This window comes from Sceloporus occidentalis, unplaced genomic scaffold (assembly GCF_023333645.1).
Source record: "Sceloporus occidentalis isolate IW3139 unplaced genomic scaffold, rSceOcc1.0.p SCAF_3, whole genome shotgun sequence".
NCBI lineage: Eukaryota > Metazoa > Chordata > Lepidosauria > Squamata > Phrynosomatidae > Sceloporus > Sceloporus occidentalis.
Window position 1 is genome coordinate 51,325,412 of NW_028316983.1, and position 22,144 is coordinate 51,347,555.

A 22,144-nucleotide genomic window follows, 5' to 3' on the forward strand; every position below is an offset into this window, starting at 1 on the left:
CCACTTTGTTTCCTTCTACAGAAAGCCCGGCTGGCCAGGATTCATGTGGCTAAGACAGGCAGTTCCAACGCCTACCTTCACAGTAAGCGCAATGGCCTCCTTAATGAAGCACTGGAGTTGACGGTATGTACAAGGAAAAGCAAACCCTTTCAGAGGAATGTTGAAAGTATCTCCACCCCTTGTTCTTCCTTTGTCTCTCTGTGTGACATTTTCGTGGGCAGGCATGAACGGTGCTATAATTATACTAGAATTTTACTCAGCATGTTACATGGAATACAATTGCAAAAGAAAGAGGGTGGGGGGAGAAAGGGATTGCAAAGGAAGCATCTTGAGCTCTTTTATGAAAAAAAAGAAGTTGGCTCTGATCTGATAGGTCTTCCATCAAGATTAATGAAGGCATGCATTCAGGTTGAGCATTAAAAATGACACCCAACCTATAAGAGCATGTCAGCAAAGGAATGGGTATAGCCATAATGCACCTTAATTTAATTAGTATCACATCATACTTTTGAAAAGAACAATTAATCGCAGATTTTGTTTACAGGCTCATAGGGCTCCATTTCAATTTAATCTTATTTAAAGCAAACCTATTGAAATCATAGTAGTGATTAACAAAACATCATTGATTTTAATGCATCTACTCTATGTATGACTAGTCTAGAATAAGAACATATAAAACCTTGGCTTGTTCTCCCTGCTGGATAAGATTTCAAGAAGATTTGAGAACTTTGAAATAATGTTTGGAACATTTTTTCCCCAAAAAAATGTAAGAGTTTTTTAAGAGAAAACTTTTTTCAGAAACTTCTAAGTAATTTTTTTCCACACACAGATCCACACAAAAATCCAATAGATTTTACTGTTGTTGACAGTGATGAAAAATAGAACTGGTACTTTTGCTGTCAGGCAGGAGTGAAAAATCATGTAGAGTTGATTTTTCCTCCCATGTGGTATCTCAATGTTTCAATATATCCTTTCTTTTCCCTAAGAAAATTTGCAAATATTTTGTTCTATTCCTAGCCCAGATCCAAACTCTAATATTTAAATTCCACACACCAAGGGCATGAAAAGTTGAGCCTTACAGGACAGGGGAGAGAATGCATCCAGATGCATGCACACGTACATGCGCTCCAGATGGCTTGGCTGTTTCATATTTAATAGCAAAGCATTTGGAGGCTAATCTTAGCAACTTCCAAATGAGGGAATGTCTGAAGTTCGTCAGATTTCTCGGCAGACTCGGTGTCAATGAGAAGCAGTTATTTTATTAAGCTTGATCAAGTCCAGAACAAGTATTAACACATTTTCATGGATTTCATTTCAAATAAATCAGCCTTCAGTCAAGAGGAGATTGCCTAATTGAGCTGCAGGAACTGTCTAATGCACAGGTCATGTGTCTTTATTCACTAATCTGAAAGGTACTCACATCCGCACATGGGCCTCATTAAGAGAAATGCTTGCAACAGCAAAAGCTATATCTTTTAAATCACAGCCTGAAAGTGATGAATCTAAGGATATTTCATTGGAGGTTTATACTGCAATCATCTTGGTGACTTAGGGGGAGTCCACACTGGTCAAATAAAGCAGCTTCTAACCACTTTGAAGGTGGGGTGTTTAGACGAGGCATGAAGTAAAACTTGATGGAAAGTGAAAAGAAGCTTCATTCTGGGGCTAAACACCAGAACAAAAAGAAACTGGGCTACTCCAACTCAAGGCAGAAAATGTGCATCATCAAACCAGCATATGAACAGCCCAGCACCAGTACAAGACTGCAACAAAGGCAATCACCAATAATGGAATGGATGTAATTACAACATGCACAAACCTGGCAGTCCAACAGGGGACATGGTATGAAGAGTGTGAAGGGAGCACATATGGGGGGCCTCCATAATTATGCTTTGCCAACATATCACTGGGCACACCAATGCACTGTATAAGCAGTGCATCACATGTGCAACTGTGTCATACAAGTTGCACATCCAGTGAAATCTGGGCAGGAAGAGAGAGATTATTGGGTTACAGGTAGTGTGCTTTTGCAATAGTGCACATGCATGGTGGGGAGAAAACAAAAAAACCCACATGATGCAGCTCGGTGCCACATGGTGCAGACAGCCTGTGGGTGTTTGGCCCACCTTGGGAGCAGGCCGTGCAGACAGTGGGGTTTCAATCCACTTTCAGATAACTCAGGATCAAGCCACGTTCTTTCTGCCTGTCTGGTCCGGTCCATACTTTCTGGAGGTATTACACAAGGAGCTGTTTAGTACATCCCTGTGCAGTGCCTTTTCCATGACTGCTCAAAAGCAACCAGAAAATGACAGGCTGCACTCCCATGTCTAGTCAGTGGCCAGAATCAGAACTGTGTTAAAGCATCATTGGACTACCATTGCAGAGCTGGGAGGATGAAAGCATCCACCCTCCAGACCAATAGCAGTTTCAGGAGGATGTTGCTTCTTCCTCAACATGGCCCAAGACCACAGCTGTACCAACCCAGCCATTTATTGTCCACAGAAATGTATTTAAGCTTTGTCTGGCTTCCACCACACAGCTGAGGAAGAAGGAGCAGCCATAGTCCTCGGAATAACCACTAATTATGCTGGTTGAGGGATTCTCAGAGCTGTCATTTTTCCAGACTCCGGGTCTGCTCAGCATAATGATTAGCCGTATCTGACCCTGATTCTATATGCATAAACTAGTGTTCCATTCTATGCAAGTCTAATGCCTTATTCCTTGTTAGATGCAAGCAGGTGCCATTAACACCCACAGGATATACTAAACGTTTCATTTGCTTTTAAAAGAATCCTAGAAATAATGATCGCTAGCAAAAAAACAATGAACCATTTGAACAAGTCCCAGTATTGTCGTGACTTGGCTCAGGCTTCAAGTGCCAGCTCAGATGAGTTAATAAGATTCTGTGATTTAACTACACAGCCGCAAAAAGGATGCAGCAGGAATCTAAATTATGTCCAGGATTGGGTGATGTTTTAACACATCAAGTTAGTTTAGGGAAAGATAAAAGAAAAGACATGACGGCAAGCAAATATGGTTACGGAAACAGGCTTAACTGTTGTAGCAGGAAGTTAGAATTTTATGTAACTACATGATATAAAGAAAAACTCATAATAGCTAAAATGAGGGAAGATATTGAGTAATCATGGATAATGATTTTAAGTGATGTACTCTACACAAGTAATTGGAAGATTTATGTTGGTGAGTTTTATTACTATTAAGATCTGTGTTGTTGGGGGGGTTGGTTTGTTATGTATGTATTGTAATAATTTTTCAATTAAAAAAAAGTTAGTTTGGAACAGATGTAAAGAACCTACTGGATCTTACAAAGTTTGAAAGTAAAGGTTGGAATCCCATCAGGGCCTTAATGCTTTCTTAAGTGGACTTAAATGTGCAGGAATGAGAACTGGATGGTTCTGTAATATTCATATCCATAAGGAGCTGCTGTCACATTACTACATAGCAGAGCCATCAAAGTGACCAATGAGCAATGGGACCGATACACAATGGGATACACATCTCATTAGTCCCAACACACATCAGGCACTCTTGAAGGATAAATGTTAAGTTATGCAGCTAGATATATGTAAAGTTACATAAGATAACAGAGGTAACATTCAAAATTATAGCCATGTTAATCTGTAGAATCAGTATGTAGAAAGATCTTGTAGCACCTTTGAGACTAGCAGGCCATATAGGATAACATGATAGGTCATATAGGATTCCAGTGAATGTTTTATAAATAAGTAGTTACTTGTATTTTCACAACAATGAAGGCACAGCTAAGTTACATGCTTGCAACTGATGAAGAATGACTTCACTTCTTTAGCAGCATAACTAACTTTTACATTTCATTTAATAACTATAGCAGGGGCTCAGTAAGTGATGAAAGGGGACTATCACATTGTTTGTTTATTGGTTTGTACTGTGCCATGTGTTGCTGCCTTATGCTCTGCTATGGATGTGAACAGTGGCAGTATGGGAGATGCTTGTAGTACTTAAATATGGGTTTCTGGCCTCTTAAGATGTGTGTCTCATTTAAACAGCATACCTCCAAAGTGACCCAAAGCAGTTTTATTTTGGCCTGTCTGTTTGGGCCCATTAATTAGCCAGTGTCATGTAATAGTTTGAGTACTGGACTGCAACTCTGCAGACCAGGGTTGGATTCCCTGCTCAACCATGAAACTGACTGGGTGACCGTGGGGGCTTGCCTCTCAGCCTCAGGGGAAGGCAATTGCAAACCTCCTCTTAACAAATCTTGCCAAGAAACCCCTGTGATTGGTTAGCTTTAGAGTTGTCATAAATCAGAAACAACTTGAACACAGACAACAACAGCAATAACAACAACAACATTAATTAACTATGCTGTAATGCTGTAAATGTAACTAGGTATTTTTTAAAGTAACTTTCCAATCTTTAGGATCTTATTTCCAGATTTGTCTTTGTTCTTTGATTTAATGGTTCTTAAATCAAAATAAATCTGCAAGATTAGTCTCAAAATAAATAATTCAATAGCATTTGAACTTTGTCACAACCTTTTTTTTAAAAAAAAGGGAATTGGAGAATTAGATCCTTAATGCAACTTTGCAAGATCTTCTGATAGTTGAATTAGTGGTAACACTTAATATTCTTTACTTCTACTTAATATTCTGTACTTCTACTAATGTACTGCAAAGCTCCTTAAAGCATAGCTCAGAAACAATCTCTGTAAAATACAATACAGAGAACCTAATAAGCAGATATATCAATTAGGATTATGGCTTGAACAGCACTTCAGGGATGCACAATGCTCTGTGCTCCTTATCTGTTTCCTGTTCACAATAACCACATTGTGTGTGAATTATAGCTCTCATATTCCTGAAGGTGAACTGAGGTTGCTGAGATATTTGTACTGCCCTCCAGTGAATCTGGCAAGAGATCCAAGGTCACTCAGTTCAAGAACCAATAGGTGGGGCTGGCTCTAGTTGTCCCTTAGTTTCTACTCTGTTTATTGAGCTGTAAGTTTTCTTGTAATTCTGGACCCATATAAGAAAAGGTATAGTGGGAGATGACCCTGGAAATAAACCAGGGTATTAATCATTTGGAGTACATTCAAGTTGTTGGCATTTGTGAAAGTGACAAATTTCTGAATATGCTGAGCTCTCGTTTAGACAAATATAAGAACCATGCTCCACTAATCATAACACAACTTTTATCTTGCCCTCTGTTGCCAGATTTTAAAGAGTTACTCATTTCAAGGGGAATGCAAATAAGAAGGCAGCTTTTCCAAGTTGTCCCATAATGAATTCTGAGATCATGTGTAACTCTAAGGCATGAGCCAATGCTATTTGCAGACTGCAATCTTAAACATAGTTACTGGGATCACAATTACTGAATGCCACTTACTTCTGAGTCAATGTGTATAGGGGTGCACTGTGCATCTGTTAAAATATGAAAGAAATGTAGATACTTCAAAAGGAAAAAAGAGAAGGGAAGAAATCTTTGCATCTTTCTGGATCCTATCACATCCCATCCCACTCCCACAACTAAGTATGCTTAATAACCTGAGTCTTCAGTATCACTCTGTTTTGCATGTGAAGAAGTGGACTGATATCCATGTAAGCTCATTCTCAAATAAAAATAAGTCAGTTTTAAGTGTGTCACTAGATTCCATTTCTTTTCTTCCCTTTCCTTTCTCCTTTTTGTGGTACAACAAACTTAAATGGCTACTTCTTTGAAAACTAAATGTAGATACCTGTTTACCTTAAACAGGTGGCTAGCAGTCTGGTCTTGACGTGATGGATGGTTTAGTGTTTCCTGAATGAATAGCCCACCTTTCATCCAAAATGGCACCAGGGCTGCTTAATCCAAGTATTTATTTTATTTTATTTCATTTCATTTATATGTCATCTTTCTCCTGGAAAATGACCCAAGGTGGCTCACACATAAAAAGTAGTTTAAAACTTTACAATGAAAATGTAAAAAAGGAAAAAGAAACAATAAAAATTATTTCAGTAAAACAAGATATTATAACCATGGTCAGGGATGGAAATAGGAGGGCTGAAGTGTAAACCTCCCAGTTCCACAGTTCACAGTTAAGAGTTTTAAATGCCTGAAGAGTGTTTGTGTATGCTGCTAACTAAGTCTGCAGTTGAGACATGGAATATCAATATGTTCCCTGTCAGTGAGGCAGAAAATAAGGAGCAGAGAAAGTGAGAGGGACATCAGGAATGTTAGGTATAAAACTAAAAATCCCACCACCCCCATGCACTCTATGGAGATGTTTCAGGAAAGAGGAAAGGAGAAGGGAAGTGCCTTTTGTCTGTCTTTTGTTTCTAGAAATGTGATCCCCCAATTATATATTAATAAAATGTTCTGGCTTGAGATTGGCAGCCATCCCCAAACATGAACCCTGATGATCCATATAGAACAGCAGAGGGAAATCTGCCAAAGAATAAGTGTCCTGCCTTCCTCCATCCCAATCCCCAAGCAACAGTGCAAAGTGTCTGTGTTCCAGGCTGGTTGAAGTATTCCTCATGGCATGGGTGGGAAACATGTGATCCTCCAGATGTTCTTGCATTGCATATCCCATCACATCCAGCCAGCATGCCCAGTGGTTGATAATATGGGAGCGTGAGTCCAACAACATCTGGAGACTGCAAAGTCTTATAGACTATATGGTGGACTACACCTACAGTGTTTTCGTTAGGTCTGCACTACTGAAAAAGTAAGTTATTGGCTTGAGAGGCAAAGTCTACTCCTTTGCTCAGCTTTGGCACATGGAATATTGAACAGGTTGTAACACTCTAAATGCAGCTGAATATTTGGAGCCTTCATAAAATGCATTGGGCTGTGCCTTTGGAATGAAGAGACAGAATCTTGGTATCCTGGCTCAACATCTAAAATTTAAAATAGAATCTAAATAATCTTTTCAGGGCTTTTTCCAGCAAAGAAAGATTATTCCGCTAATGAAGAGTCTGGCTTTCTGTGCCTACAGCAACCTGAGACACATCCTCTGCTCAGATGCACTCTTAAAATTCACAGCCATGCTTCTATGACTACTCGTGCACTACTATTGCTTAGGCTGTCTGCTTCCATTTATCACAGAAAGTATTCATTTAAGTTGGTAGGCATTATCTGTGTTGCTTTTTTAAGTTCAGAAATTTTGAGGCTGAAAGTGTTACATTATTAATCAGTACAGTAAATCAATTATTTCCTTAATTGCAAAGCAGATTGTTACAAAGTAGACAGCCTAAGCTTCTCTTCCACCTGAAGAGAAGTTTCTGTTCCATGACATTGTTGAAAACTATCTATGAACATTTCTGAATCAACCAAGACAAATTCTTCCATTCCTTATATATCTTCCATAGTAAGTGGACATGGAATTCTTTTCTGTTTTGAAAAGAACTGGGGTGCTAGTTTTAAAACATCAAAATCAAAGTTAACCCACTTCTATTTTTTTACAATTCCATCCTTAATAGTCTGTTTTTCAAGACTTGAGGAGAGATGGATTAATCTCAGCATGTGCCAGAATAGAAAGCATTCCTTCCAGAAAGACGGATCTAAAGAGTTCAAGCTGTAAAGTTATATATCCTACCTTTAACTTTAACTTCCACCATATTTAACTTTAACTTCCACCATATTTGCACTCAAGCGTGTCATGGCAGGAGATGACAGCTGCACTGTAAATATCCCTCTTGTAACTTAAATATTGATTTTGCAAGTCTCTCCCTCTATATAGGAAAATATTTGCACCCACGTGGTTTGAAAGGCAACTACACTCACTGCAATTATGAGATTTGTAGTCCAGTACCTCTGGAGACCAACAGACCATTAGTGCTATTCTGCCCTTAGTCCTAGTAATATAATTACATAATGATGTGTGAAATAAATTCACTGTGTGAACAGTGGAAAGAGTGGACTTGAGAATTCAGGTTAGACCTTCAGTCCTGTTGGGTGGCTATGAAAATGACTTTGTTAGAATCAATATGACCCATTTTACAGAATTGTTTGGGAATTATGGGGTTGGGGAGACAGGTAGTTCTCCAAACACTTTGAACATGTTGTGTAAATTATAAAAAATAATTCTGCAAATGCATTACAGTCTATGTCAAAAGTGTGCATAATATAATAAGTTTATAGTGGCAACAATAAACATATTGCTAGCACATACAATAGGGAGTACATTTTTAATGAATCTCTAGACAGCATTGGAAAGGTATTCCTTATGACATTTCCTTATCAAACATTAACTAAAGTTTAAAGGACAGATTTGAACACATAAATATCCTTTTAATGCTTCTAATGGTGTTTAAAAAATCCCAACCACTGAATGCAAATAAAACTGATGGTAGTGATCACAAGGACATGCTGCAAAATTGAGGTAGAGTTCAGGGTCAAGGATTTTAAATTATACACCTAAACCCACACATATATACCCTTAGCAGTATTGTTTCTAACATTAGTACTACAAAATCCTTAACATTGTCAATTCCAAGCTACTCCTACAAAAAGAGAAACTAAAGAGCAGTGTGTTCAATACATCAAAAAGACTTGTCTGTGTCTTACTACCATCTTCTTCTCTGATAGGTGGGGAGGGATCTTGCCCTTGGATCTAGAGATCAGTGATGTGTAGAGCTCAGGCATCAAATTTGGGCATCCATACTACACACAAAATCATATCAGCAACAGACTAACTGGTATAGCTAGGACTTTTTAAATAGGGAGAATACATATTAGAACATTATGATTGCTGTCCTCCAGCAAAATAGGTCATTTAGAGGCTGTGCAGACCACCCCTAAGGGGCGGCCTGCAGCTGCCTCCAGGGGCTCCTGTTTGCACCCTGGAAAGGGCCCGATAGCTGCAGCACTGCAGCTTTAAGGTGTTCCTTTGAGGCTGTGTTGTGTGGACACAGTGCCAGATGAGCGTCATAACACCACACACCATGTGGAGCAGCGTGCAGTGTCACGCCTTCCTGGAAGTGGAGTCAGGGCATGTGTCATGTGGGCGCGACACCCCAACATCTCCCCCAGGCCAGTGAGCACAGCCCCTTAATCAAGAGTTTGAAGATGTCCATTTTTTTTCCACATTTTATGAAGATGTCATAGTAAACCAAGAAAGGCTAAGGGAGCAATGACACCAGATTTGGTTGGGTTGGTTTAAGTTACAGACTATTTCAAGGAAGATTAAATTTCTATTTGGCACATTGGTTTTGAGATTTTCCATTATTACATTTTTAGGGACTAATCCCATCCTTTGCCCTTTGGGGCTTTTTAAACATGAGTTTGCCCCTGAAAATGATGAGAAGAGAGAGAAGACAAGCCTAAAGAAGGAAATGAAGAAACCAGCAGTGAATTGTCACTCTGATTTTCAGGAAGAATGATGGCTCATGTCAAAAGACCCTGGAATCGCTGTTATGAAAACTGAATAGCTTTATCCCTGTGTGTTAGAGAACACTGACAGGGATATAGGAACCCATTACAGTGATAGAAATATAGGGATTCAGCCTGTGCTGAATGGAATTAAATTATCTCTGAAAGAAACTCAGGTATGCAGTTTCGTCATACTTCTGGACATGGTTCTGCTCAGGTTTCAGCAGTGTCCATAAGGGTACTTGCATAGCTAAAACTAGTGCACAATCTGTGGCTGTTCCTAGAGATGACAGATCTAGCTGCAGTGCAACATGTCTTTAATATACAGTAGACTGTTTGGATTGATGTAAAACACTCTGCCTTTGGAAACTGTTTAGAAATGTTTGTAGATCCAAAATAATGTGTCTACAACTTCACTGGCTATTGGTTTATTTCTGGGCACAGTTCAAAGTGCTGGTTATGACCTGTAAAGTACTACATAGTTTGGGTCCAGGCTATCTGAAAGACCATATGTCCTGCTACATGTCTGCCTGATTCTTAAAATTGGGACAAGTTTTGGTTTACATTAAACTCTTTAGGGCTTGCTTCTGAATGCACATGCATGGATAGGGGCTGTCATCCTGTTAGTGAGTTATGATGGCATAAATCAGACTTACACTATCACCACTGTTATCACAGAGATTAGAATTCACTACCAGCTCACAATGAGCAAAATCAAAAGCCACTTTTTCCTGCTTAAGAAATTGTTTCTTTTCTCTTTTAATTCTTTTAATTTTCTTTCTCCTGCTCCATCATTCTCCTCTTCATGCTCTTTCTCCTCTTGCCCCCCAGACTTATGATTAAGCATCTTCTCTTTCCCTACTTGTCTGTCTTTATCATCATTGTCATTATTATTTAGAGAGCTCTTGTAGTACCTTTGAAACTAACTAAAGAAAAAAGTTGGCAGCATGAGCTTCCATACACTAAAGTCTACTTCCTCAGTATGCATCTTTGCACTCACTGGCTGCAAATGTATGGTTGCTGGTTGCTCCAGAGAACAGGACCCGAAAAATGAATGCAAGTTACAGGAAAAGAGATTCCACCTCAACATTAGGAGGAACTTTCTGACAGTAAGGGCTGTTTGACAGTGGAACACACTCCCTCAGAGAGTGGTGGAGTCTCTCTCCTTGGAGGTCTTTAAACAGAGGCTGGATGGGCTTCTGTCAGGTATGGTTTGATTGAGAGTTCCTGCATGGCAGGGGGTTGGACTGGATGGCCCTTGTGGTCTCTTCCAACTCTATGAATCTATGATTCTATGATTCTAAGTAGACTTTAGTCTACAAAAGCTCATGCTGCCATCTTTTTTCTTTAATATGTCTTAATGGTGCTACAAAATCTAGCTACATACAGTTTCTACAGACTAACATTATTACATCTTGAACTGCAATCATTGTCAGTGTCATCATTATCATCTTCCTCTCCTCCAGTTTTTTCATCATTAGTAGTAGCATGATTATGATTATTATTTTGGAGAATGGTTCTTTCTCCTCTTCAGCTATCCCCAATCTGACTGTAAGAAAAACAAAGGAAGAAAGTTTTGTGAGGTTTTGTATTATGATTATAAGTAGATCCCACTGTTTAATGGGATCAAACTATTAAAAGCGGAGTTTGAAAAATCTGCTTTTGGCCTGGAAAAACTCCTGTGTTTTAAAAACAATGCTTGGGACAGTGTTAAAACAGCTAGGAAAAAAATTCCGATCAAACCAGAATTTGGAAAGCTGGACTATAATTCCCATATGTTTGTAAAAACCAGTGCTTGCAAAGGTGTTAAAAATATGTGGGAGAGGGTGGAATGGGGGTTCACTCAATGCAGGGCTTGAAAAACCTTCCAGCCAGACAATTATTTTCTCATTTGTTTGATTTTGTGGTTTGTTTGTTTTTTAACATACATTACATGCTCTGAACAAATACATGTGATGCTTAATATATTGTGCATAGTAATATCACCAGAAGCCATCCCTAGGTCACACATTTTGACCCTGATCAGCCCTAATTTCACATGAGATATGCCTGATGTGTTTTGTTACTGCCTTTGGCAGTAAAGAGGTCTTATTTTATTTATTGCACTACAAGCACCAAGAAAATACTATTCCAGTTATTGTAACAAAGAGGGCAATATGGGCCTTTCATGTTCACTGTAAATAAATCTGTCAGAAATCATATGGGAGTTTTGCCTTCTCCTGCCTTGTAGTACTGGCTTCCTCTTTTTCTCTGTTCAACTGTGTGTCTTGCCCTAACACAGGGTGAAAAGATTGGGACTCCTTCATTTTATACTATGATTTTAAAAATGTGGAAATGCTCGTCCCATTTTTATCATGTTACATTTCCAGATCCAGAACATGTTTGTGTTTCTCTCTGTACCTGCAATCTCATTAATGACTTTTCTTCTGTTCAGGGGTCTATGGATGATGAGCACAACATCAGGAAAACTACTTCTCTCATTGAAAGTCAGCACCACCACCTGCTGCATTGCCTGGAGAAAACAACTGTAAGTAGCAACAAGGACACATGTAACTTTGAATGTCACCCTTCTTAGGATAGGCTTCAGTTGAAGAAGGCATAGGGATGTTATGGAATACAGCATACAAATAGATATATATATCAGCCCTTTGGTATACATAAATGTATGTATTAATGTATGCATGTCTTGTCCCCAGTGTCTTATACACAAGAGCCTGTCATCCTGTTCAGTAGTTATTATAAGTTGGACTTACAATCTTGTAACTGCTGAGGAGTTACATTTATGGTTGTTAGCATGACTTCCCCCTCCCCCCCCCCCCCCCCAATCTACTGTTTCAGATTGGCAGCCAAAAGGTTTCTGCGGTACTGTAGCTTGGGACACTGGGGAATAACTGCAGTATTCTCCTGGTCATGGGACACCTTGAGAAAAGCATTTATGGCACCAATGGTCTCTCCAGTTGCCTGTTCATAATGTTCCTGGTGACAGGGGAGCACTCCAGACATCATTACCAATGGCCATGGTCTGCAGTACCACAGAAATTATTCAGCTGAATCACTACCAGGCTGAACTGGTAGGTTTGGAGAGGAAGGTGGCATTGGCAGGCATAACTAGAACGATAGAGCTCCATCATTATAGTTATGTCTCATTATGTATTACACGAAGAAAAGAATGCATTATATGAAGTCAAGGAGTTATATTTCTTGTGTCTCAGATCAGCTGGCTAACACTGAGCTGATGTGTGAAACTTGATGTGTGAAATTGTATAAGCAGTTTCATGCTGTTTTAATTGTTCTGATTCCATACTATAGAATCCAGGGATTTGTAGATTCTTGAGGCTTTTAGAAATGAGTAGAGAGCTGTCCTGCTGTAAATCGGGGGAGTGCTAGAGCTCTCTAGTGGAGAACTCTCAGTATTTCACCAAACCACGAATCCCAGAATTCCACAAGAAGGAACCATGTCAATTAAAGTAATATAAGATGTCAGGAACTCTGGTGTGATACACTTTTGATAATGGCTCAGTATCCATTATTGTTGTTGTTGTGATGATTAACAGACAGATATATATTAACTACTAACACTTGTGAGAAGAGAAGGAGACAGAAGTATCAAATATGGGAAGGGGTAACATAAAGGTTTTTACATAAAGCACAAGGTCATCATAACATGATCAAACTATCTCCTACTCTACAAGTTACTAGACTTCTATTGTACTGGTTCCCACCATCTCAGGCATTCTCCTCATTTTTCTTCACATAATACAATTAACATCATAAGTTCCATCTGCTCCCTTAACTACCTGATCAGTTCTAGTCTGCCCAGCCTATGGTTGCTTTTTCAGTTTTTCTTTTTTGTTTTACCTGTGACCTTCAGGCTTTTTCCTTTCAAAAACTTCACCAGTTTTAAAGTTTGGTGTCTAGCAGGATACAGTCAATGAGAATTAAAGAAAGAGATGCTCAGGTTATCATTTCCATTAATTTGTTGTGGCTGTGAGCCAACTTATACTGGCAATGCATCTGAGCTACCTCGGCTACAGGTTGTTAGGTAGCCTCTTGGAATAAGAACAGCATTGGAAACTCAAGTTGGTAACTATACTGTTTGAGAGATGGGTGACTCCTACACTTCAAATTACTCTGTTACAATAAAAAAAATGAGTGGAAATGCTTTAAAATCATTAACATTGTCCTTGTGAGGTCCAAGAAGGACAAGTAGCCTTTCATGTACATAGAAAATGTACCATCACTTCACAGTGCATCCTCATTTGGTATCATATTGCTCATGTGAGCTCCACTCAATTTGCTGAACCTATCATTTGATGGCATCATGGTGTATGTGTTCCATCTAGGGTCACAGCTTGTTATGTGTGACCTCACCTGCTTATGACTAAAGCTGCAATGAGAGCCAAATTTTAGTTGTCACCACTCCTCCACACCCCTTTATTTGAAAAGATTGTGGCCAGCCTTTTGCTGCCTGTGATTTTATTCATGCAGTGCAGCTGATCAAACACAAACGGTATACATGGGCACATACATGGGTACTGAATGCATAGCTATCATTCCTGTCAGCTGTAGGAACAGATGGAAAATCTCCATAGCCAGAGACATGGCACACATGGACTACAGGGACTGATGTGCTGCATGGACATGTTGAACACTACTGTCATCACCACCATACAAAATAAGGACTGCAGACATAATCTACATTATAAGATGTAACACAGAGTTCAGATGAATTATTAACAAGTGTAGTGGTGCAATTATGTTATTCTTGTTATTCTCTGGAGGACATGGCATGTGCATTTTTCCCTTAAATGAAATGTGAAGATTACCATCACTGCTAATGCAGGCATACCTTAATTAACAAAACCTCTGATAAAGCCATTTCTTTTTACAAAGTCTTTTTACACCCACTCTGCCCCCTTTTCCTGCTTGCCCTCTGTTTAACTGGATGTTATTTTAACATCATTGGCAGGATGGTGAGGGAGAGCTGAAGAGACAGACATTCATTACTGGGTTGGAGCAATGTGTAAACAATGCAATAAACCCTGAGCTAGAAAAGAATGAGAGCTGATTCTATCGTAACTACACACGCGCGCGCACACGCACACACACGGTATCTCTTCTCCCGGCTCTCCTAAGGTTCCAGCCCCTCTGACAGACAGATCTCCTCCCCTGCCCTTCCTTGCTTCCTTCCTACCCTCTTTTCCTTCCCTTCGCTTTCCCTTCTTCCTTGGAAAGAGGTGGGGAGGAGCTGGCCTTTGCCCTGTCCTTCTCCCCAGGGGTCTCTGCCTGATCTCCCTCCCCTCCCTCCATGGGTCACCCCATCTGTGGGTCCTGAGTCTCTCCTTCCCGGGGCTCTCGGTGCCACTCTCCCATTAAGTGCTCCAGGCCCCAAGGGCGGAGGGTCCGGCTATGGTCCCTCTCCTCTCTGGCTGGAGCTGCACCCACTGCCTCCTTCCCAGGCTTCCAAGCCCTCAGTCCAGGGCTCTCCTTGCCAGGGCTGGGGGCTCCCTTGGCCTGCTTTCTCCCCATGGAAGCTGGGGAGCCCTTTGGGCAGACTGCCCCCCCTTGGCCTTCAGGGCTCTCCCCCTCCCCGGGGGACCCCAATGGCCAGACCCTCCTCAGTGCCCCCCAACTAGGTCCCCTCTCAGGGCTGTGCAGCCCAGGCGCACTACCAGGAAGCACAGGGATAAGCAACCAGTAGATCAGAAGCTGGTGTGGGGAGCAGCTGACGAGGCTAAATGACAGCTTGGAGCTTTGGGCATGCACAGAAAAGGTATTTTTACCCAACAATGGGGAATTGTTCCCCCTTTTGATAGCCAACTTCACATTGGGCCCTAAGTAATGTGCCTTTGACCCCCTTGTTTTGCTCTATTTTGCCCTGTATGTGATAAACATTAGCAAATGGGCTTGCTTTTCCAGGATGCCACCACTTTAACCATTTTTGGCATGGAAGCACATAGGGCCACGTATGATAAAGTCCATTGTGTTTGTTTTGAACTTTTTTTGGTGGTGTAAGAGTGCATCCCTGTCCTTTCCAAAAAAAATTCTACCTCTTATACTAAAGTTTCTCTTAAAGAAATGATGCCCAGAAACACATCTACTTTGTTAACTGAGGTATACCTGTATAGGTTTGTATTTAAACTGATGTACTATGTCATTCTTTTAAAATCAAGGAAAGTTGTCAATCCTGGAAAATCAGTATAGGAGTTTCATGTCAGCTTGGGCTGCAAATTGTGTCGTACACAAAAATCTTTCCTCACAAATTAAGCTGCTGCTTAGAGATAGTGTATGAAGTCAGGACTCTCACTGCTTCCTAATTATGAGTGAATGATAACAGCAAACATAGGAGAACAGTCCAATGTTGAACAGGCAAAACAATGGTAATTGGTAATTGGTAAACCAGACTATGTTTTAAACTGTCTCTAATGCCATCACAGTTTTTAAATTAAGGCCATGCATGGCTGTAGTATATAAACAGTGTAACAAAACTATCAAAGGATATTTGTCACAAGTAGTAGTTTAAACCAATGTTGGTCTTCCAATTTCTACTATAATGTAATGTCCTGGGAACTTTTTGCACTCCTAGTGATAGCATTATGATTTCATATCAAGTGCCATCATTACATCCTATGAAATCCTGGGGTTTGTAATTTGGTGAGGCATCAGAACTCTCTGGTAAAGAATTCTAAATACCCCTCCCTAAACTGCAAATGCCAGGATACCAAAGGATGTTACTATGGCAGCTAAAGTGTAATCATGTCACCATAGTTATGTAATCTGAAGGCTGCCCAGAGGCCTAAGTGCAATTCAAGTAACTCTCAGTTCGAACCTCTCCTCGATGTCCTTGGACAACTCATTTCTTGGCTTGAGTGATTCCTCCTCCCTGCCACATCTTCAGTTGAAAGATAATACTACGACTGATGCTCTTTGCAGAGTTGTTGTAGAGATACATGAAACAACATCTGTAAAGTGCTTTGAACACATTGTAAACATCCAATTTATTTATTGGCTAGTTAGGTAGTTACATTTATCCCTTTCCTTTCGTCTAGTAAACATAAGGAAACTTTTTTCCTCCTCTCTATTTATTTTCATGCCATAACTGTCAGATACATTAAGTTACCTGACCCAAGTGAGATGCCTAGCTCAGTGGAACTCTGAAATCCCACTCCAACACTTTAACCACTACACCATGCCAGCTCACTTTCCATTAAAATTAAGTATGGGGATGGGATCAATGACCAAATATATTGTTCACTGCAACCATTTTGTATTAGCTAATACAATATTTTGTATTAGCACAATATAAGTGATTTTTGTAACAAAGGGACTCTAAAATGTGCAATGCATGTTAATCACATGGATTAATCAGTGTAGTGCTCAAATTCTTCCTCAGTCATGAACCTTGCTGAGTAAATTTACACAAATTATCAATCTCAAAGGGTCATGTTGAGGCCAAAAAGGGTATCTTTATCCCTAGTCTTCAGAATACTGTGGATAAAATATGAGAGAGGGCTATAAGAAGCTGACATTCTCCCAACTTCAAAGCTTTGATTGAAACTTTTGAACAAATTTGTGTACATGCTCTTTTCATAAGATTTGATCTTTGGACAAGCAAAGCCATGGAGTACCATGTCAACAATTCTCCGTATATTAATTTTACAGATGCGTGTCCTAAAAGGACAGTCATTTCAAAGTGATGCCAAACTTTAGAGAAGAAAGGGTTCAGATAAGTTGCTCAGAGCTTGGAAAAGTTAGGCGTTTTTAGACTGCTGCTCTGTTTTATATACTGCTTTCTGTTATTTTCTTCATTGTATGTTTTAAATTGGTTTTAATGTTATAGATTGTTTAACTACATCTTAATATCCTTTTGTATGCTTTAGCTATATTGTATTATTATATTTGTTTTAATTTCTAAGCTATCTCATGTGCTAGGTTTGGGGGATAAATGTAACTAGAGATAAGTAATAATGATGAGAGTAATGACAATAGCAATTATAATACAACATCTCCCCAAATCCGCAGCCAGCATAGTCTCTAAATTTGCTGCTCGATCATTTTTATAATAGTAAATGGGGAGAAAGAGTGGAGAAAACATTCAAAGCTGATTGTTTAAGTAGTAATTAATGTCCAAAATGTGTAGGACCTAAGATGATCAGAATTATAATAAATTATTCAGCCTTCATCCTCCATTTAGCTAAAATGTGCATAGAAATAGAAATAATGATACATCAGAAATCAGGAGTGGGCTGAGGTAAGGGTGATGTGACTCACTGCAACCTCAGTCAGTGCTAAATGGCTGTTTGGTTATTGGAAAGGGTGTGCTGCTGACCTAAACCATCTATCATTTTCAACATAGAGGTTGTCATTCACAGACTGACATGCAGCATGTTTACTGTGTGTTTTTCAGTGCACCCATCAAAACAATTCAATCAGCATTTGTGCTGAAAATGCATGTCTTTCCATCATACTTAACCAATTAATGGGAAAAAGTATCACTCTTAACAATAAATTCTCATTGTAGCCTATGAATTCTTGAAACACCAAGGAGTCATTTTGCAATGTCACATCATGGCCAGTGGAATGATCCATACATAAGAGTTACCCACAGGTTTCAAAGGGCAATGTTACCTTTCCTCCAACCACTCAAACTAATCAGTAGTGACTGCTGCTGAAATTCAAGAGCAAAATATCTGGGTTATGACAAATCATCCTCAGATTCAGTGAATCAAATGAAACAAAGCTGGAGAGGACTGGTCTCTAAATGCATAGTCATATCAGTTGAAAACATAATTGATCCTTTATTCCATATCAGTATGCACATGTCTTTTCCTTAGCAGCTCAATTGATTATACCAGTCAACTCTAATCCATCTGTGTGGTTTATGATCCTCAGGTGTTCCTCTTTGAGAGAACCTCTGTTAAACATCTTAGAATTTATTTTTTTCCTTAACATGGAAACCAAAGAGTCTTCCAATGGCATTGGGCCTTTGTTCTTGTTTGGAAAGTGGACTTTTAGGTGTGTTAAAGGAAAGGCCTACTTGCCCATTCAAACTTGTGTGATGCCAGGTGGAATGCTGAGACTGAACTTTGGAATGCTGGAATGGACAATCAATGGTGTTTTTATCTTTTGTTGACATGTTGTCCTGTAGGGATTGTCCTATCTTGTGGATGATCCCCTGTTATCTGTACGAACTTCCACCTTCAAGGTATTTCCTTCTTAATTCAATCTGTATACTGCAGTCTGTGCCATGTCCTGAGTGTTGTTTTCTGCCTTGTTAGTGATCCTGTTCTTAGCAGACTGTGCATGCTAGAGCATTTTTGCTATTGGTGACACTGAGTACTATGAAAAAAGTAACTGTTTTATTAATTTTTAACACTTTCTAGATCAAAGAGGGAGAAACTAAATGTAAACATTAAGTATCTGCATTATTGAAATGGTTGTGGCAGCTGTCTATATACTGAGATTTCTCCCTTTTAGTTCCTATTCATGAGTCTAAGGTACCACTCATTTCCACTCTTTGTTTGGTGCGTGTTTATATACATATATATCTTCATATTTCTGATCTGGTTATAATAGCTATTCTAGATTATACAACATCATAGGGCTATTGCTAGGGCATTCTTCATATGTTATAACAGTGGTGTGGCAGCCACTTATTGGCCAAAATTCTATTATTACTCCAGACTAAAGTAGACCTATTGAATCAATGACATTTACCTATGTATTAAATGGCCATTCAACAATTAATTGAATAGGTCTACTCTACTTGTGATGAACCAACAGGATGCCAGCTCAGATATCCTCCAAATGTTTTGGATGGCTGTACCTGTCATAGATTACAGTTCCCATCAATCCAAGCCAGCACAGCCAATGATAAGGAAATTGTAGTCCAACACATTTTGAGAGTACTACATTGGGGAATGTTGCCTTATGCTGGTGTCTCGTGGTTTGTAGGGTTGTGCCAACTGAATAAGATTGCCCCACCAGACTGTCACCTTTGCATTTGGCTATGTGACAACTTCACAGGAAGCACGTGCCTTATTGGCTCTGCCCACAGGCAGCACAACTCAATAAGAAGTTCCGACAATACTTGAGGGACAATTGATAAGAGCTAATATTATAAGAGCTAAGCTCAAACATATTCAACAGTTATCTTCAAGCTTGAAAGCACAAGATTGTAATCAGTTTGCTTCCCTATAAATGTTGTGGGCCTATGCTATTCAACTAGATTGCTTGTAAAAATCTGTAATGTCCTTTCCCTGACCATGTTCCTTTCACTCATATTCATCATTTTAACCACAGTCATGTTTCACTTAGGTCCAGGCTCAGCTTCATAACCTTAAATCCAGCATACCATATCACATTACATAACCAAGATATTTATAACAGGAACTGGTTTTTCCAGTTGAGTGGCTGAACTCCCTCGCACAGTGTGCCATGTTGCAGCCTACTCACACTGGAGGCAGCTTTGCACATTCAAAAGAGCAGTGGCAGAGGAAGCATGAGTGACTCATGAGCTTGTTTTTATGCAGGCAAAGTAGAGTCAAATATCCCATGAGGAGATACATGAGCTCTATACATCTCAATTGCTTGCATATTTCACCATGCAGAAAATACACAAGATTTCCACTTTGGTTTTGACCTAGACCATGGAAAAAGATGTAGCACTAGTACTCCATGCTTCCTCTGTGCATTATTCCTTATTTGAATAACCTCAGTGAAAAACTGAGGTACCTTACCTATGTATGTGGTGATGTTCCACTGCATCCAGTGTTCTTGCTTTAGAAAGAGAGTACAGATTGCAACCTAATTAGCAGGGAAAGGTAGTGTAGCATGTAGTGTAGTTTCTGCAAACGATTACCAAAAAATCATGCAAAGGGATGGTGTAGTACAGGCTACAGCTCCTACAATTTGCATTCCATTTTCTAAGCAAAAACTTCATGCTGTCTACCTACTTGGTCCTTAAACTGCCCATTGCCCTTTATTTGCCTTACTTTGAGCTATAAAAATGTTACTTTGTGGACTCCAACTCAAAGAATTCCTAAAATACTAGGAGGTGTAATGTCAAACAAGTAACTTTGCCAAGCTCTTCCCTTTATTGTTTCCCTTTTTGTAATGATGAATAGTCATCATTTACCAGTATTGATTGACTGATTGATATATCCTGGATGATATATTTATATCCTGCCTGCCCCCCTCCCTAATTAATAGACTTTGATTACTCTACCTATCTGACTCTTCACAATTATTATATATGAATTACATTCAGTGTTAGGTTTATCTGTAGAAGACTGTAACAGGCAAAGAGGCAGAAACAGAAATAGCAAGCCAAAGAAAGATAATTATTTACTAAAATAAAGCCAAATTACAGACCACATATCCCTACAAAGTAAATCTTGTAGTATACCCATCTGCTTTATAGGCCTGGAAAAGGATGCAACTTCCCCTAAACTGGAATGGAGAATATCAGGTCAGCCTAGGTGGAGAATGTCTGGCTGAGAACTTTGGCCATTCAGATTTCAACTCCCATCAGCCCTAACCAGTAGATAAAATGGTAAGGAATTATAGAGGTTGCAGTTCGACTACTTCTAGAGGCCATGTGTTCTACATGCCTTCCCTAAAGTATCTAGAGGGTGCTTTGCATCTGCTGTGTGCCCTTAGCACACCAATGCAGGAGTTTAAGGCTCAACAGTTTGACAATTTGTAAGGTACCAGACTTAATCCCCCTGCCTCTTTGCTTGGAACTGCCATAATGGGGGAATTACCTAGAAGCCAACAACAATGCATGGCTATATTTGACTTACTTAACAGATCATACCATCTCTCTGGTTCAGTCAAGGGCTTCCTGCACCATTGGAACTTAACTAATGAAGCTGTCATTTGATGACTAAAACAAACTGAAAATAAAAACTTTTGGGATTCTCTCCATAACTATTCTCTGTTTGCTAGAGATATAAAGATGTTGCGATATTACCCCATCCTTAATACATCAAGGCAGCCCTGTGGGGAAAAAATTGTCAATCACCATGAGATTTATATTTCCTTTTTGCAACAACAACAACAAAAATCACACACCTGGTCAGATTTTTGTGACATACTGCAAAATACAAATTTTGGAGTGCAAAAATAGAAAAAACAACATTAAATTTTCACAAAACATTTTTAAAGGGGAAAAAAACCAATCAGAATGCACAAAAAATGGTAGCATCTCACAGAGAAGGTGGGGAAAATGATTTATTTGTTGTCCTTGTTGTTGTTCTGTGGCTGAGACTGAAATGAAATAAGCAAATATTTGCATCCCTGCAAATATTTGAATTACAAACTGAATATAGTCTGCCAATGGAACCCATTACAGCCTGCCATTTGCTGGACAGTCCCTTCTGTCTGCATGCAGGAAAAACACAGGATTGTCAAATATCTAGCAGATTTCAGGACAAGGCCGACAAACTATGTTCAGCTTGATGGGGTATGCAGGAGCTGGGCAGAGCAGTAGAGGACTGGGAGACCTGGAGATGTCTCATCCATAGGGTCGCTGTGGGTCGAGATCGACACAAAGGCAGTTAACAACAACAAAAATAGTACAGTATGATATAGTAAATATTATTTATGTCAGGCATAATGCAGAAGGAATTGTCTTGGATAAGCCCTATTGACATTTACTTGAGCTGTGCAAGAGAACTTCCATGTTCAAAATCTGAATCTGAAATTATATCAGTGGGACTTGCAGAAGATAACTTCCTCTTGTACTAAACCTTTATTTAGACACTAGTAAATTATATATTTGTTAGCTTTA

The 22,144-nt window shown here is 39.5% G+C and overlaps 1 protein-coding gene across 1 annotated transcript in view; it reads left to right on the forward strand.

Moving 5' to 3' along the window:
- Positions 1 to 22,144, forward strand: part of KCND3 (potassium voltage-gated channel subfamily D member 3) — a 406,878-nt gene that overhangs the window by 377,635 nt on the left and 7,099 nt on the right. The window contains exons 4-6 of the mRNA XM_089514407.1: positions 22 to 123; positions 11,786 to 11,878; positions 18,500 to 18,556. Coding sequence (XP_089370533.1) covers positions 22 to 123; positions 11,786 to 11,878; positions 18,500 to 18,556 — 252 coding nt within the window. The remainder of the gene's footprint in view (positions 1 to 21; positions 124 to 11,785; positions 11,879 to 18,499; positions 18,557 to 22,144) is intronic.